This window comes from Zootoca vivipara, chromosome 3, assembly GCF_963506605.1.
Source record: "Zootoca vivipara chromosome 3, rZooViv1.1, whole genome shotgun sequence".
NCBI lineage: Eukaryota > Metazoa > Chordata > Lepidosauria > Squamata > Lacertidae > Zootoca > Zootoca vivipara.
Genome location: NC_083278.1, coordinates 7,261,720 through 7,280,498, shown reverse-complemented (window position 1 = coordinate 7,280,498; position 18,779 = coordinate 7,261,720). Strand labels below are relative to the sequence as shown.

The 18,779-nt window shown below is 39.9% G+C and overlaps 1 protein-coding gene across 1 annotated transcript in view; it reads left to right on the top strand.

Annotated features, from left to right (window-relative positions):
- MEIS1 (Meis homeobox 1) overlaps positions 1-18,779 on the top strand; it is a 150,764-nt gene that overhangs the window by 66,221 nt on the left and 65,764 nt on the right. The window contains 1 exon segment of the mRNA XM_035110276.2: positions 9,073-9,218. Coding sequence (XP_034966167.2) covers positions 9,073-9,218 — 146 coding nt within the window.

Genomic DNA, 18,779 nt, shown 5'->3' with positions numbered 1-18,779 from the left:
ATCCAAACCACAATTCAATTTCAGTATAAGCGGTACCTAATGAATTTGTCTTATTTGTGCTTTTTGGCTCATTGTTAATTGTGTTATCTCTAACAAAACTGCATTCTGAACAAGTTCCATTGTTCCTATTGTAAGTTCTTCTATTCTTTGTCTTGTTCTAAGAATCAGACTACATGTTGAAAGCACATGCTTTTAAATCCACTTTATTTCATGTGTTGTGTAGCAGAGATACTCTCCCCTTTAGTGTTTGATTAAAGTTGCACATATCACTCTTTTATAAAGTATTGCAATGAATTTATAAGGTTCTCTTAGCAGACGTAAACACTTGTTTGTTTCTCATTAAATTAATTGTTTAAAAATATTATGGGGTGGTGTTCAATTAAGTTTTATTCTAAGTAGACCAAGTGAATGCACAGAAAGAACATTACATATCACCTCAAACACAAGGCTTTTTCAATGGAGTTGGTTCAAATATTCAGCTGGTTTACACATTTAGCTCCTAGCTCCTTTATCAAGGAGATAAAGCCTAGTGTTGACTAGCAAGTGATAGGAAATCAAGCATTGTGCAGATGTTTCTTAGGCTGCTGTGTTACACAACTGTACTAACAGCACTTGAATGCAGTAAGAGTAAGAGCTGAGTAAGAGCTTCAGTATGATATATCAGAATGCAAGCCATTCTAAAGGGCAGGTATAATGCACCTGTCCTATTATCACAAGATGCATCTACAAAATTCAATATATAATTGCAAAAAGTAATTTTCTGTCTATAGGGCATTACTGAAAGTGTCTACCGCACCCCCCCATTGGAGGGTCCACTGATCCTTTGGAATCAGTTCATAGAAAAGAGGGAAGCAAGATGCCCATGAAGCGGCACACAGGAGGTTAGCACTGCTTGTATGGTGGCATCTTTGGATACAAACCAGAATCCCCCAATGCTATCTCCTGGTGGTCATTTCAAATCTAAGAATTCAAATGAAATTTGGACTTTTGTGTGCATTAAAAACAACACCTGCCTTCAAATTAGCGAGACATGCAAAAGTTTACTAGTTTCCTCCCGGGTTCATCATGCTGATTTTTATGTGCTATACTGCTTCATCAAGTGATGGTTCTTCATCAGTTTATAGAATTGTTGAATAATGAACAGAGTGAACGCAAAATGAAACCTGCTGTCTACATTCTAATATGGACAACAAATGTATATGTACAATATTAGATGTCAGCCCTCAGCTTTTTTCCTAGATATAAATTTCTGCAATTAGTTTCTCATGAACTTACTCAGATCATGTAATCATTAGTTTACAGTGAGTGAAACCAGCCTCTAGAATCAAGAATGGTTGCCAGAAAGAATCTGAGGCTTTTTTAGTATGCAAAGAAGGAGGAGAGAAGAGACACATAGAGCTGGGCTCAAGGGCAGATAATTTAAAGGTGCAAATGTTAATTAAATGCCAAACCTGCATTGACCTGTCTGTACTTAAGTGGTCTATATGCCTTTTTAAAATGTGCCCCTGAATAATCAAAACTTTTGAGTCAAAAAGGTTGTCTACTTAGTAGAAAACATCAAATTTATTTCTTTTTTATTTAAAAAAGCATGCCATGGAGGAAACGTAGCCGTACATTTAAAAACCCTCTCTGTTTATTGAATAGAAAAGAAATAAATGGGGGGGGGCAAACATTACCTTAAAGGACCATAAACTGAAGCTGTATGTGGTTTTTATTGTTTCACTGGAACTGAGCACAACACTCTAATCTAAAATCCAATAGTCTCTGGCCAGAGCAGATACTTTTATTGTATTAGATTCTTGAGCAAAGAATGTGCTACCGAAATGTCTTCTTCTAAGGGGCTAAAATGACCTTTAGTGTGAAAAATTGGGAGAAGAAGAGGGGGAGGAGGGGGGAAGTGAGCTTAAAGGGCTTTGGCAAGCTCTCATGACAATGGAGCATTGCAGTCCAGGGTGCATTTTAAAAGTTTCTGTAGGTATTTTGCTAATGCTGTTTTTGGTCCGTTCCCCCCACATACTCTCCACAAACTGCTTAAAGTGGTGGGTAGAGATTCTTATCTAAAAATGGATCATTACAAGCTGAAGCCTGGAATGTGGCCTTCGGTGCCTTGTGGTCCTTGGCTCTGCAAATTCCAGTGCTTTGTCATTTTCAGGCCTGTGGTAAAGCTGAATTTTCTCCAGCAACTTTAATCTAATTTATCTCACATAATCCACTTGAACAGCACATCTTTCAAATGGGAGCAAGTCTGGTTGCAGCCTTTGGGGGTGGGGGAAACCCCAGTGTTGACTAGCATGCATGTGTTTTAGCAGGGAACAAATTGGTGGCAGCTATCTCCATGAGAGGATGTTTGTGGCTTGAATGTAGCACTGGGAAAGTGAAGGTTTTTTTTAAAGGAGATGTATACATGTGTTTCCTCATGGGCCCCAATTTTTATGTTGGCTTATCCTTCCTAAGCAATGCACAATTGGTAGGGGGACGTACGTGCCTTTGGAACATTCCTCTTCTGTTAGAACATTGCTTGCTGTGCAGTGCCTTAATGGAGCCAGCATCCTCACCCTCTCATACTTCACCACCTCCAGTCTCACATAGAGTGGATTGCATAAATACCCTGGATTTGGTCCTATTCATTTGTCTGTGGATGTATTATACTATGTGGACAATGCTATGTGGTTTCTCTTACCTTGAGTTACTTTTTCTTTGCGTGCTGATGGTAGGCTTCCTTGTGTGTAGGGTTACTTCCTTTATATGCTAGCTTTCTGAATGCAGTTGCTGGTAAAACTGGAGAGGTCTGTGAGATCAGTCATTCATGCAATTATTTTTAACATTGTTTGATAAGAATACGGAACCTATACAAAAGTGTGTATTTCAGGCATGGGAAGTGCAAAAACCTATTTTAAAATGTCATCTGTGCATAGCTGCCAAGTTTTCCCTTTTCTCGCGAGGAAGCCTATTCAGCATAAGGGAATTTCCCTTAAAAAAAGGGATAACTTGGCAGCTATGTATCTGTGAAAATTGCCTTTGTGTTAACTATTTCAGGACAAGGGTGCAGTTACTCTCGCAACCATGTTGTTAACAAATTAACATGACTGATAAACATAAAATGTGCTTCTGTGGAGGAGTAGAATTCTAGTGAACTTTTCAGTCTTTTACCGATGCTGTGCATGTAATTTTGAGGGGAGGGCTGAGGGTTAGAAAAGGGGTGATCAGGGGGAGGCAGAGGGGAAGTTGTAGGAAGAGAAGGGGTGTAGATTTGACCTGAATGAGAGGAACCCCTGCTGACATGGCCAGCCTGACTCATTGAATGACCTGAATACGATAAATGCTGCTTTATCCTTCCTTGAAAGGAACAAGATAGCACAGCCTAAATGCCTGGGTGTGCTTAAATAGGCAACTGGGATGTTTGAGGTGAGCATGTTTGAAATCTGAGCTGGCTGACAATCTTGAGAGTTGCCACAGGTCACCTGCAGTGCTCTATGGGGATTGACCAGGATTCACAAGAAATCTTCTATGGGTGAACAAATATCTTTGACTAGACCACGACCTGTAAAACATTGTAGAAATAATTCTTAAATATTATTTGAAAGGACAAATGGCCACACTGAAAGGTTTGACAGTTTGACATATATGCGTGGTTTTGATAGCTCAGAAACTGGAATGTGGAGCCAAGACTCTCATTTTGCTTGTTAGAAGGTTTGTGGTGTGTGTGTGTTTTATTTTTTTTAAATAGTGTCTAGTTGCTGTGCAGAGTCCTATGCTCCTAGCAATTTGACAGGCAATGAGTCTGCTTCAGTGATCTCAAATCCTTTTAGACTAATTTGTGAAAGAGCAGAAAAACAGCTAGCACTCCCCCATACCCACCCTTCCGTGTTCAAAAACAGAGGTTCAGGTATTTTGCAAACAATTGTATCAAGACATATTTGTTTTTATATTACTCTGATAACGTTGTGCAGTATCTAAAGAAGAAAGTAAAGGAGAGTGTCTTTCTAGGGGGAGAAAGGTATTGTGTTGATTCTCCGCCTCATCAGTGACCATGACAGAAATGGTACTGAGAGCCAGATTTCTGCATTAGAATGTTGCATATGTGCAACGCAAATTCAAGCAATGCCCTTGAATAGCCAAGGGCCATTTTTAAGAGTCTCTGGCCCCTCAGTCACTGGCCTACTAGTTAATTGCCACACGGACTTCGTGACACATGGACAGATAATATGACATTTTCAGTTTCTGTCACTAGCAAACGCCACAGCGTTGCTTGCACTAGTTGCTAAGAAGCTGTCAGAAACCATTAGCAGTTGGCTAAAGTTGCCCTATGGCATTTCCTCATGGCATCAGCAAAACGAGCATAAATCACCCAGTGGAGCCTACTGCTATACTAATGAGGCTGTAAGCTTGTTTATGGACTAGCATCATTTTTATGATTATTTCCACCTTTTCAGCTTGCCTTCATTGGCGGCAGGAGAAGTCAACTTCAAGAATGAAGGCACTGCTGACATTTCACAAATGTGGTTCTTAGCTGCTACCATGTGGCTGGTCAATGGTTCTTCAAGTTTTGTTTAGTGATCTTTTTTTATAAAAAAAATGTAGGGAGGGGTTAGCAGGAGAGGAAAAAGCATTCTCAAGAGACCCTACAGAGGTGACTGTATCAAATTGCAGAGTGAATGGAAATGCTATTTAGACTTTCAGCTGAGATTTTTTTCTTTGACAAGGAATCAAGTTTCAGGTTGTTGTTGTTGTTTTTTTAAAGTGGAAATGGTTAAACGATGTATTAAAAATGAAAGTAATTTCTTCTAAAGAACTCTATTTCATTAATTTGCTCTTTCTCTTATCCTCCCCTTATCTTCTGTCAGGCAGGACTAGAGTTTATTGTTTTAAGCTTCTCTGAACACGCATAAGTATTTACATGGGATTGAAAGCATTTGCTTCCAATGAAAACCTTGTCTTAGATTACAGCCCAGCAGTGTAATTTCCCTCCCAGATGGGAGTAAAGTAGCTGTATTTGCCTAAAAACAGTAGGAAGAACAAACTGTGCATTAAGCCAAGGCTGTTTTTGGCTTGAGCTAATGATGTAACAGAAACCTTTTATTTGGGATAGGTCACTGCCTGTGATTGAAAGGAGGTGATCTGGCTCTTGCTTGAAAGGTTTCTCCATTGTATCTACATAAGTCTTCACTTTAAAAAAAAAGGAGGGGGGAGAGATTCTGTTCCTAATGTTTCTGCTTTCATATAGCAGAAATAAACAGGAAAGGTTCTGGGGAGTGTTATACATGGAATGCAGAGAGCTTTCCCCCTCCTAATGGAGTATATAATTCAGGTGCCCTGAAGGCATGCTTTCAGGAATTCTTTTGCCCGAGGTAATGGGGAGCTAAGGCTGCTTTAAGGCCTTGATTATCTATTGATGCACAAAGCTGGAAAAAAGTCATCTCCCTTGGATTATAGTAGATATTTCCATAAATTATCAATGAATTCTCTCCTAGCCCAGGCACTTGCTAAAATAATCTGCAGGAGGGGGGCAGAAATGGATAGAATGTATTTATTTAAAAGAAGAATAGGCAGGAAAGCTTTGGTGAAAGACAATGTCATTAGGTTAGAAGCCCTTTACTTTTAATCAATGACTGTCTAATATATTTCTCCCCTACGCCCCACCCCCCACCCCGTGCTTGCCTCTCCAAACTAGGGAAAGTGGATTAGTCCATGGAAATGTTAAATGCTGTTGAGTTGTTTGCTCATGTTTATTTTATGAATCATTATTTTATATGGTGAATTGCTTCTCTGAATAAAAGGCTTTCAAAGACTTTATCAGCCTAAGACATCTCAACTCTTTCTACAACGGCTCTGTTTTTAGAAATATGAATGTTTGAGTCGAGCCTTTAATTAAATATGGAACTCTCCATAAAGGCAGTCACACATATTCTTTAAGAAATGCTTTAATTTTTCTGTTGCTTGTGTTGTAGACCGCTGCTTTTAAAAAGGATTAAAGAGCCTCTTTTTAAAAAAAGAGAATGTTTCCAATATTTACTTAAATCATTTTTGCCTTGAGCACAGAGATGGAGATTCCCCAATTACATCAAAACATTATGTGCTCATAAAAATATGGACAGTGGACGCTCCAATACGACATTCTATTCATGTGAAAAAGATGAATGGCCAGAACCAATCATTACACAAACTTGATCTGCAAACTGCTTTTTAGGTTTCAGTTGCTGTCCTTTTCTGTAGTGTTTGTGCCAATATGAATAGCATGCAATGATTACACCACAAACAAAAACAGTTTGCACTAATTTACATTCACATATGGAGAAACTTGGTAATTTGACATATTGTTAAAAACCCTTACTTGAATCAAAAAGAAATTAGCAGGTTCAGTATGGTCAAACAACCATGCTCTTGATGGCTGTACATCAAAAAATGATCCTTTCGGAGCATATTATAGTACACTGGTTCTGATACAGCTTCACTGACTGCCAGTTACCGGTAGTTTCTGTGCCCGATTCAAAGTGTTGGTTTTGACCTATAAAGCCTCAAATGATTCAGGGTTACAATACCTCAAAAACCACCTCTCTCCATGTGAACCTTCCCAGACACTTCATATGCTTCCTCCACGAGAGGTCTGGGCCTTTTCTTCAGTGGCTCCCTGTTTGCGGAATCACTCCCCAGGGAAGTTTGTCTGGTACCTTCATTATATACCTTTAGGCACCAGGTGAAAAAGCTCCTTTTCAACCAGGCCTGTCTGTGGGAGAGAGTGGGTGATAATGGGGGTTAGTGTTTTTATATATATATAATGTATTTTGTGTTTTTGCATTATATTTTTATGCTGTGAACTACTCTGAGATCTACTGATGAATGGCGGTATACAAATTTAATAAATAATAAAAATAAGAATTGTTATTATGCTGATTCTCACCTTTACAGTGTTCAGTACCAAGAGTGGACTATATCATTACTCATATTAATTAAATTTATATACTGCCCTTCATCACAAGATCTTAGGGTGGTTCACAGGTAAAAACACGAGCAAATAGCCCAAACTAAAACAACAAATAATAACACACACACCCTCACACAAACACATTAAAAAAGCTGTAGAATATTAATCAACTAAAGGCCTGATTGAAGAGGAATGTTTTCAACTGGTGCCTAAAATATATATAATGAAGGTGCCAGGCGATCCTCCCTGGGGATAGCATTCCACAAACAGGGAGCCACTACAAATAAAAGACCTGTTCTCATGTTGCCACCCTCTGGACCTCACATGGAGGAGGCACAGATGCTGAATGCAGGGTCTGGGACGGTTTATATGGAGAGAGGCGGTCCTTGGGGTATTGTCCTGAGCTGTTTAAGGCTTTATAGGTCAAAACCAGCACTTTGGATTGGGCCCAGAAGCTAACTAGCAGGCACTGCAGTCGGGCCACTATTGGTGTTATATGCTCAAACTGTCTTGTCCCAGTGAGCAACCCAGCTGCCGAATTCTGCACCAGCTGACGCTTCCAAGCCATCTTCAGAGGCAGCCCTATGTATAATGGGTTACCAGAGCATAGACAACAGAAGTTAGGCTATCCTTATCCAGATAGGGGCACAGCTGGGCCACCAGCCAAAGCTGATGGAAGGTACACCTCACCACCGAGGCCACCACAGCAGAGGATCCAGGAGTACCCCCAAGCTATGTACCCGCTCCTTCAGAGGAAGTGTAACCCCATCAAGAGCAGGCAATCTCCCACCCATCTGGTTTAGGGAACCACCCACTAACAGTGCTTCGGTCTTATCTGGATTGAATTTCAGATTATTGGATCTCATTCAGTCCATTCAATCCATTACTGAGGCAAGACATGGACCCAGCACATTCGCTGCCTCACCTGCAGATGTTAAAGGAGAAGTAGAGCTGTGTGTCGCCAGCATATTGCTGACAACGTGCTCCAAATAATCCCAGTCAGTGGTTTCATGTAGAAGTTAAATAGCATAGGGGATAAAATTGGAACCCCACATTGAAGGCTTCATGGGGCTGAAAAACGATCCCCAAGCAACAACCCTCGGGGAGCCACCATATTCTATATATTGACCAATACTGATCTGAAAATAAATAGATGACTGTGCATAAAAATGACACATCTTATGTGTGGTGCATAATTTGCTGGTAGGGGTCACATCTGAGCCACGGAGAGCATGCTTTGCATGTAATAAATTCCGGTATCAGTTCTGGAAAAGAGCCTTGTCTGAAATCCCGCCAAGCTGCTGCCAGAGAGTAGTTTGATTTGGTATAAAGCAGCTTCATGCGACCCTACTGTCCCTCAGAATACTTAATGTAAGGCGGAGGGTATCATAGGCATGGAAGAATGAAAACATAGGACTAGTGCTGATTGATGCACTCATGTCCTGCTTGCAAGGCTTCACATAAGCATTTGGTTGGCCACTGTGAGAAAAGGATGTTGACTAGATGGATCCTTGGTCTGACCCAGGAAGGTCTTTTTCGGGGTTTGATGTGGAACTGCTGAAAAGGACTTGTACTTGCAAAGGTCAAAAACATGCATGCCTTCAAGGCCAAAGGTTGAATAGTCAAATGGTTTTTGGAGGCATCTAGAATATGTGAATGAATTTGCACTGATTGGAATATAGTTTACATGGTAATATTGACATAAGGCTGTCCTTGTTTTGGCTGGGGGTGCACACTATGAATTCAGTTCTTGGTTTGCTCACAAATCAAGTTTTCTTTTCTTTTTTCTGTTTTTACTCACTGCATTTATATCTCACCTTTTTCTCCCTGGAACTCAAGGTGGCTTAAATAGTTCTGTTGGAGTGTAATTTTCTTCATTGCTTTTCATATTTGTATCCTTCCAGGGAGGAAAACATAAGCTTAACCTAATTTTCTAGTTAAAGAGACAAATGGCTGGTGCTCTTCTATGTTTTAACCAGAACTGAATTGACATAATTATTTCCACCCATGAAATACAGTATGACATAGAGCTCATGTTAATATTTTAATATGTATGGTTAATAGTAAAATACCTGCCCCCAAATCAGACTTTAGTCAACATACTGCAAGTTAGCAAAAAGTCAAAAATTTGATTCACTATATATTTACAGGTGACGGCTTGGACAACAGTGTAGCTTCTCCCAGCACAGGTGATGATGATGATCCAGATAAGGACAAAAAGCGACATAAAAAGCGTGGCATCTTTCCCAAAGTAGCCACAAATATCATGAGGGCATGGCTGTTCCAGCATCTAACAGTAAGTGAACTCTAGATCACATATGTGAAGTGAAACGTGAGTGGAAAATTTTGTAAATTTGGTAGAAAGAAAAAGTAAGAAAGAAAAAAGAGAGAGAGAGACTTATTACCTGTCATGGGAGCACATGTTCAAAATTGCTGTGAACTTTGTGGTCTTGAGACTCTGCCTTTTTAAAAGTTTGCTAGAAAGAGGATGTTTAAATAGTTATTTTTGTTGTTGGCCTGTTTGAAAACAAAGTGATCATATTGCAACCATTAACAAAATTTGAGGCCAGTTCTGTTTCTTTCTATGGTGGTTTCTATTACTTTTCATAACAGCTTCTGGTTTAATAGAGACATAAAATTTGGCCTATCTGTAGTTGTTTCTAGGCTCATCTATGCAGCCAAATACCGTTAGTTTTAACGGAGTGGCCCTTGATGGCATTTGCTTTCTCCCTGGATATATAAACACAAATAGAACAGTAATTTGTCTCTGGTTCTAATAATTGTAGTGGCAACCATAGCCTTCTTCTTATGCTCCCCTTCCATGTGTTCAGTTAGTGTGTCAAGAGGGAGCATGATAATGCTGGCTAGACCTGCTTCCAGTTCCATGCATCTGCCAACTTGTGCCAAATCATTCTAAGTTGGACAGAAGGGAAGAATGCTCCCTGCATATGTATCAATTCACACACAGGACCTGTCCTCAGGACTGGGAATCCTGACATGAGCATGGTTCTCAGCCATTTGTACAGTTCTTGCATTGCATTCAACTAGCCGAGGTCAGGGTGGAAGCCCATGTCAGCACCAGCACCGGATGGGGAGGCAGGATCGGTGCCCTTTACTTCCCTGCCCTTCATTCACTGTCTGAGTACGTGGAGAGGAACATTTGAAAAGGACTTCTGGAGTTCTGATAATAATTACCTAGGGCACAGGGAGAGTGAATGTCTGCCTTGCACCAGTAGTGTTTTCTTCTTAAGGATTCTATTGGGAGGATCTTCTCCTTAAGCAAACATGCTCCATGGCCAAAGCCACTGTCACTGTAGTGTTCAGTCATGCACAGTCAGCCTTATGAATATCATTCTACGAGTTTGGAATGTTTTCTATAAAAATATTAATAAATAGTATATTAGGGATCAAGACTTCATAAACATTGCTTTGAAGCATCAGGTAGCATTTCTGTGAAGCAAAGCATTTCGTTTTATTATAATTTATATTCGGTGTTAGCCACCCTGAGCCTGGCCCTGGCTGGGGAGGGCGGGGCATAAATAAAAATTTATTAGTATTATTATTTTTTTATTCTGAGTGGAGAGGTCTGATGGTTAATGGAAGTGTATCTATTTCCCCCAATCCATTCGACATTCTCCCATCCCTCAGCACAGCCTATATGTGTGCCTTCATTTTGTCACCAGAGAGCTTCTGCATGGTCAAGGTTTTCGTATATTTAGTAAGCTTTTTTTTGTCTGTCCCCCCTTTGACCAGCACCCTCATCCCCAACCCAGCTTCCTTTACCACACCCAGAAGAGCTTACCATGCAGCTATTATTGTGGGTTCTGCTGAGTGGAAATGTCAAAAACCTTGCTTGGCAATCAGCTAGTCAAATGGATTTTGGAATTAGGTTGCATGCAGACTAAGGCAGGTTGCTTTAGTTCCATTGAAATCCGTGGGCCGAGTTAGTTGTTACAGAATTAAGTCCCATTGACTGGTACTAAAGTGTGAGTAGCTTCATCTGAATCTAGTCCTTTGCATTTATAATCTAGTCTAACCTATGACAAAAGTTATGCCACCCCATCTGCATTGGGGAAGAATTATTTGAATAAACTGCATTTTTGCAAACCAGATAAACACAGGCCACTTTATATGGACTGACCAAAAACTGTAAAATGTATTTTTTTTCATCTGGTGGAACAACCATAGTGTTGAAGTCAAGTATGTTATTCTGGAAAACAAGATTTCAGAATGCCTATACTGTCTATCATATGTGTAGACGTATGACTGAAGTGGACAAATCAGACAATTCAGAATTGACTTGTGTCGTCCTGTACTGTACATTCACTACAATCCTGCGGCTGCATATACGGCATATACAAAACTGTATGTAAATAGGCCACGGCTATGTAATCTTCCCACTGCATAAAAAAAGTGGGTGGGTATTTGCATGGTGTGACCTGCTCTTGAGGTTATAAGTCAAGCTTTGTGCCTCTACTCTGCCACATGTGTAAGCTATTTGCTGGAGTACAGTGTGAACTGGCCCTTTGTAAAATACATTATTACTTTTTCACTTTTTGGATTAGTTCATTCTGCCACAGCAGACAGTGGAAGCTTGGTAAAACATGCAGAAATGTACCACAATTTATAGCTGGTTGACTGTAGCCTTATTATTATGTACAGCACAACACAGATGGTGCTTACAGGTGTGAAGAAGAGACAGCAGTGTAATCTCCTATTCCTGCCACTTTTAAAATTCTTCTCAGACTGGCAGAATTTTCATTTCCCTTTAGATCTAAATAATAATCTCAATAGCAGCAGTCGCTGATTAGCATCAAATGGACAGATAAACCAAAGTCAACACAAACAAAAACCAACGAGTTGCTGTCAGATAATTCTGCAAGTTTGTATGATACAGATTTCAACCCTTTGTTTAGTCAGTTTGCAATTAAAATGTAATAACTGACTGCATTAAAAAAATTTCTTCCAGCAGCACCTTAGAGACCAACTAAGTTTGTCATGGGTATGAGCTTTCGTGTGCATGTGTGCATGCACACGAAAGCTCATACCTGTGACAAACTTAGTTGGTCTCTAAGGTGCTGCTGGAAGGAATTTTTTTATTTTGTTTCGAGTACGTCAGAGCAACATGGCTACCTAAAGGTAAAGGTAAAGGGGCCCCTGACCATCAGGTCCAGTCGTGTCCGACTCTGGGGTTGCGGCGCTCATCTCGCTCTATAGGCTGAGGGAGCCGGCGTTTGTCCAAAGACAGCTTCCGGGTCATGTGGCCAGCACATAGAAACGCCGTTTTCCTTCCCGCCGGAGCGGTCCCTATTTATCTACTTGCACTTTGACATGCTTTCGAACTGCTAGGTGGGCAGGAGCTGGGACCGAGCAACAGGAGCTCACCCCGTTGCAGGGATTCGAACCGCCGACCTTCTGATCAGCAAGCCCTAGACTCTGTGATTTAACCCACAGTGCCAAGTCATCTATAATATTTATCCTTTCAAGACAACCATTTAGTGTTATTAATTTGTTCTTTTGGCAACCTTATAAGACTGAAAAATAGCAATTTCCCCAAAGCTACCATATATGCTACTAAATAAATGGCTAAATTGGAAATCTGAAGCTGGGTCTCCCATTTCCCAGTCCAGAACTGATGCAATACAATGGGACCCAGGGATATGTAGCAGCAAGAATAATTTGAGCTACCAGAGTCTAGGTTACTGTTGCAGAGCTTTTGGGATACTGGGTCCAGTAACCTTCACGCCCACTGGACACAATCTAGGAACAGAAAGGAACTGAGCTCCTCAAAGGTCATAACAGATGTAGCTCAGTCCATAAAGACGTGGATTTGTCAAAGCTAATTGACAGGTAAAAGGATATTTCCTCTCCTGGGTGTTATAAAGCTGGAGCCCACAAGCTTTGCTAGGATATCCCTTGCCTTTTGTGTGAGATGACCATACACGCCACTGCTGCCAATATAGTTACTGGAATAGAAAATAGACCTTAAATTAAGACCTTGGCATACCAAGGTGCTATGCTTGAAGAAAAGGGTCGTAGTCTGTGGAGGGTTAAACATCACTTTGACAAATGATTAAGACTGAGCTGTAACTTCTACGACTGAACCAACTTAATTGTAGGCACTACATTTATGGCCTTTCCTTTCTCAAGCTACTTCCCCGTAAATTCAGCGCACAAACACACACACACACACACACACACACACCAAGTATGCTGGTATGGTTAGTGAGAGTACGAACTGACAAAAAATAATGATCTCCCACTGAAATTTACACTGTAGAGGCTAGACAAGAAAAGTACACTATTGTATGAGAGTAGTCTTATATGATCCTTTATGATGAGTACACCAATCATCATTCTTTTCTTTTACATATTTATTCCACCACTGTCAACCCACTTTTGAAAGGCTTGTATTGACATTTGTAATGTTGGTTGAGTTATGAGGGGTGTTTGCTGAAGCTAGCAAGTCCACAGATTCATTCAGACCACTTTGGATTTGCCCGGTTATGTGAATCAGCCCTTAATTTTCAAAATTCTGGCCTCGGCACACATTTGCAGTTGAGGGAAGGAAGATCAACCCTCAGAGTTGGATGGTGTGCAGCCTTCTGACAGTAAAGGCCAATTTCAAAGGATGGGGGTAGAGGTTGGTAGCTAATATAATTAACTTAATCACATGTTTTAACTGCAGTGTGTAATATATTATAGTGCTCTTTTAAATTTAAATTGTTTCTATGTAGTTTTATTGTTGTGAACTGCCCTGGGATCCCTTGGGGGGGAAGGGTGGGGTGATAAATTAGAAATAAAAAATGGGTACAGTTGGAATAACCTCTGTGCATATGGCAAACTGGGGTTGTTAATTATCAGATAAGCTGTTGTAGACTATCACCTACTGCATCAGTGACAAGTTTAATATATTTTTGTTACTTACTTTTATGCTCAATTTTCTGTAAATAATTCCTCTCTGGCGAGAAGGGTGACAAGCCTACCCTTGGTAGCTTGGTAGCTGGGGTCTTTTAGTCAACTGGAGTGACTAAAAGCTAGTTTTGCTAGGCTACAGTCAAATCATTTGTGTATTTCCTCAAAAGTAAATCAATTGAGTGCCCCAGGGCTTAATTCAGAGTAAGAGTGATTAGAAATGCACTCTTTGTTTTAGAGCATGAGGCTAAAAGCATTGAGTTATGAACTGGTGTGTGTGTGTGTGTGTGTGTGTACATATATATATATATATATATATATATATATATATATATATATATTCTTGCAGACCCATTTTCTCATGGTCAGGAGGACTATGAGCTTGAGTTAGGCCTTTCTAATGAAGGATACAAATGTCAGTATGTTAACAGCAGTCTCCGGGTGGAATGGTTAAAAACATACCCCACTGGCACACATTGTATTTATACAGCTCTCTGTTTATTTTCTAATCTTAAAGATTGTTTAGAAAATTAGGATGAGAGGTGCAAAATTAAAAGAAGTTTCTGTGTGAGATTCTTTGTAGGATGTACCCCTAATGTCCTTTTCCGAGTGAAAAGAAAATAATTCTCAGCTTTATTTACATTGCATAGTTATTTGCAAATGAAAACAGTATGGAAGTGCAAGGAATTACTACATTCATCTCAAAAACTCAGTATTCTGGCTAGTAATGCTTCAAATTGGATTATTATCTCAACAGGCTACTTTCAACTATAAAAAAACTTACTTGTAATTATAATATCAATACCTATCAGTGGCATGGAATTAAATGACACCGACAGTAATTGCTGTGTCTATCATACTAATTATTAATGGCTGAAATGAAGAAAATAAATTAAGAAACAATATACTGTTCTAAAATAAATTGGTGACTTTGGTCCACAGTGATTGAGGGTGAGATTTTTTTTTTTTAAAAAACCAACAACCCACAAATTGTTCACTTTCAGGTAAACATGCAAGAGATAAGGGTTTATCGTTCATATTTGTACAGTGGTACCTTGCAAGATGAAATGAATTTGTTCTGCGAGTTGCTTTGTATAGCAAAAATTTCGTCTTGTGAAGCGTGGTTTACCATTTACCCGGTTTACCCAGTCTACCCATTTAATTAATGCGTTGCGCAACACAAAACACTTTCGTCCTGCGAGTTTTTCGTTGCACAAGGCATTCGTCTTGCAGGGTACCACTGTATAATGATGCTGTGATAATTTTGCTAATTCCTTATGCTATTTTCAGCATTGCAGTTTTCATAAGTGGAAGCCAGTCCGAAAAGCATGCACTGATGTGCTCACAAACTTTCAACTTCATTTTCTTTATTAGTTAAATGTTCTAAACATCTGAGTGTCTCATTTGCCATTGTGAAGATAATACCAATGTCACTGTAATTTTCACATGTGATTATGAGTAGAACTGGAGGGTCCTGTTCTCCTTATTTAGCAGCTCTTAGTCATGCCATAAATGTTAAGCTTGCCAGGAGGTTGGTGGTTGTGGGGCTTGTTGCATGATGGCCTCCTTCAGGTGATGCCATTTGTGGGAGGATATTGCTGTACAGTATAAGAAAACCAATCCGACTCTGGTCTCGTATGTTAAATTGCCCCAAGTAAACCCTCATAAATTGAATCCTTACCTCCTGTGAGTGGCGTTTTACTATTGTGATACACCTGCTGGAAGAAGAGGGGGAAGGTGATTTTTGTGTGTGGTTGTTTAATCAATCCCCCCTCCCCCTACTCCTCCTGAAATTTGTGGCACCCTCTGGATGACCATGGGAGGTATAAATAGAAGTATGGAGCCAAAGGCTGGAGAAGCAATGGGGAATTGGTAAAAAAAGTCTCCCTCTCTGTCCAGCAAGAACCTCCAGGGCCGTCTTAAGCAGGTCACTCCAGCGCCCCCACCCCGCCCCGTTTCTTCCTGCGGCTGGTGGTTTCCACACGGTTTCGCCACGCAGCGCCCCCCTGCCAACCCGGCGCCCTGGCGCCCCGTGCCACCCAGCCTACCCCTAGAGCCGGCCCTGAGAACCTCTGCTGGATCTCAACCCCTTTTGCACCGACGGTTCTGCAATTGAAAGAGGGGGGGGGAGTCTAAATAAATCCCCATGCAATTTAAACAAACAAACAAGTAAGTAAGTAAGTAAGTAAGTAAGTGAATAAGTATGAAAGATTCCTTTTCCTGTCCAAGCAATGTTGTTGATAGCTTACAATAAGAGATTTAACTGACAGAGTGTGAGATGTCCCTTGGTCGGCAGTGCTTGAATTTTCAGGAGGTAAAATAAGGCAATCTTCTCTTTGGCTCCTCTTTTTCAGCACCTTGGAGAAAAGTGAGAGAAGATGGTGGATTATAAAGTAGAAAGGGGGCCTAGTAAATTCCTGTAAATTCAAGCACTCTTCAACAGTCAGAATTGAATGCTATAGCAAGTGGGGATTTTGGTGAGTTCCTCTTAAGTATCATAATGTCAGGGCTGGATTTGGCATGCTGTATCATGTTGTAATGCAGGAAGACAGGATAAAACTATTCAGATCCAGCTTTAGGCCTGTCGAAGCAATGAAATAATAGAAGGCCATCCGTGATCATGTGTGTCTTATGTAGTAGGAAAAATGTATAGGAGCTTCTTGTTGTTGTTTTTACAAGCTGAAATCTAGTGTACTGGGAACGCTAGATTGTTGCGTCAAATGTTGTATGTATCAGGACAGATTAATGGCAGCAAAATTAATTATTTATCCTTTTCTTTGGTTCTTACTTTTGTGTGGTTACCCTCTTTTCTTGACAATTTTATAAATGAACGGCTCCACCAATGTCAGTAGTTTTTGTTCTTATTTTTTTTTAAATGTTCAGTACTCCTCATTAGATATCTTGCAAAAGGCTAGAGGAAAAATGACTTGTTTCTCCTCTTCGTAATGCTTTGAAGATAGCATTTATTTATTTTAAATGTTTCTATACTGCCTTTAAATTAAGAAAATTGTCCAGAGCAGCCTACAAAGCAAGCAAATGATAGAAATAACAATGCCATAGATTACAATACAAACTGATAGAAATAGTTAAAACAGAGAGTAATCTGCTATCAGTTTATTTATTTTCCCCTTGTATGCCCTGTATATATGACTAGCCAAGTCACATCTTTAAATCAAATGCTGCCACAACAAATCGCACCAATAATAAAGTTCAGTGAAAAATACATCAATTTCCCCCCTCATTTAAACACACAAACACAGCTGTGGGAAAATAAATTAACCAACCTGATAATGTTTGGCTTAAAACAGCAGCCGTTATACTTTTACATGATTCTCCGAGAAGGGAGAATAGCTAGTGAGAAGCCCTTCCTTCCTCCTTGTCTCTGCCAGTCTGATTTCAGGAAATAATGGATTTGGAGCACTGTGCCCTCTGAGGAGTTCTGAGCACATGGAGGCCTGTAACTATTTGTGCCTTAAAATGAATTAGGGACTAATGCAGCTGCCTTAACATGGATGAAATATGCTTCATGGCTCCTCAGCTCCATAATTAACTGGCAGCTGCATTTTACACTAATGGAATAATCCAAACAGTCTTCAAAGGCAGCTCCATGTTTAGTGCATCACAGTAGTCTAGCCTACAGTTGAATCAAAGCATTTTCTTGTAGAAATGCTACATCTTGCAGATTCATCGTAATCTGAAACACCAGAATCCAATATCTAATTGTGGGGTTTATACAAATGAATTTTATTAGATATTTTATAGCACATTTATATAATCTGTCAACCACGACAAAAAAGGTATAATTCTGAGAGTGTTAACTAATACGGTTGAATAAAATTGTGTTACTAGACTACAAGAAACATTTTTTAATAGTATCAAGGCATAGATTTTAAGACTTCAAACACTTTTCTGAAAGGAAATTGGCACTATTGAAAAGAAACTGAGCGGACCAAGAATTTCTCCAAGGAAATTTCATCCGGCAATCCTATGTAGATTTAAACATTTAAAATAACATTCTAAAGAGTTTACATGAGAGCTTAATGAAGAGACTGATTATACACAAAACCTCACATAGCAGCTTAACTCTTTATGTACACTGGAATACTTTTCAAGCATTGTTCAGCCTGTTTCAAAAGCATGATGCACCCAGCTGCAATACTGAACCACTTAAATTATAAAAATATTTTGTCGTCTTGATCCTGGTGGCTCTCATAGCAAGTGTGTCAGTGATACTTGGTTGGAACCGAATATTCTATTCCTCAGACGAAAGGGAACACGCTGGAGAAATGCAATGAGGAGTACATTGCTGAAAACATCAACATCAACAAGAAGTTCTTTAAATTTGGCACTTTTAGTTTAGAGAAAAGGAGAGCAAAAGATTAAGAAGTTTATAAAATTATGCAAGGCATGGAGAAAATGGATAAATAAAAGTTTTTCACCTTCTCTCATAACACTCAAACTCATGGGCATCCAGTGAAGTTGAATACTGAAATATTCAGGAGATATAAAAGAAAGTACTTCTTTGCAGAGTACACAGGTGGCATTGATGGGCACCAACTTGGGTGGCTTCAAAAGAGGGTTCATGGAGGATAAGGCTATTAAGGACTACTATCCATGATGGGTGAACTATGCCTCCATGGCCGGAGGCAGCAATGCTTCTGAATACCAGCTCCTTGAAACTGCAGGAGGGGAGAGTAGCACTGTAAGAACAGGCTGCTGGTCCATCAGACTCCTCCTAGGTTCTTAACCCTTGGATCAATTCTGGATTTGAAGCTGAGGATGTAATTCTGTACACACTTACTGGGAAATAAGCCCCATTGAACTCAGTGAGTCTTACTTGTGAGTAAACATGTATCTTAAGTTAATGACATGCAAACATACACAGTTACTAGCATGACCTGTAGGGGGAAAGGAGCCAAATTCTACAAAACTTTCCTGCATT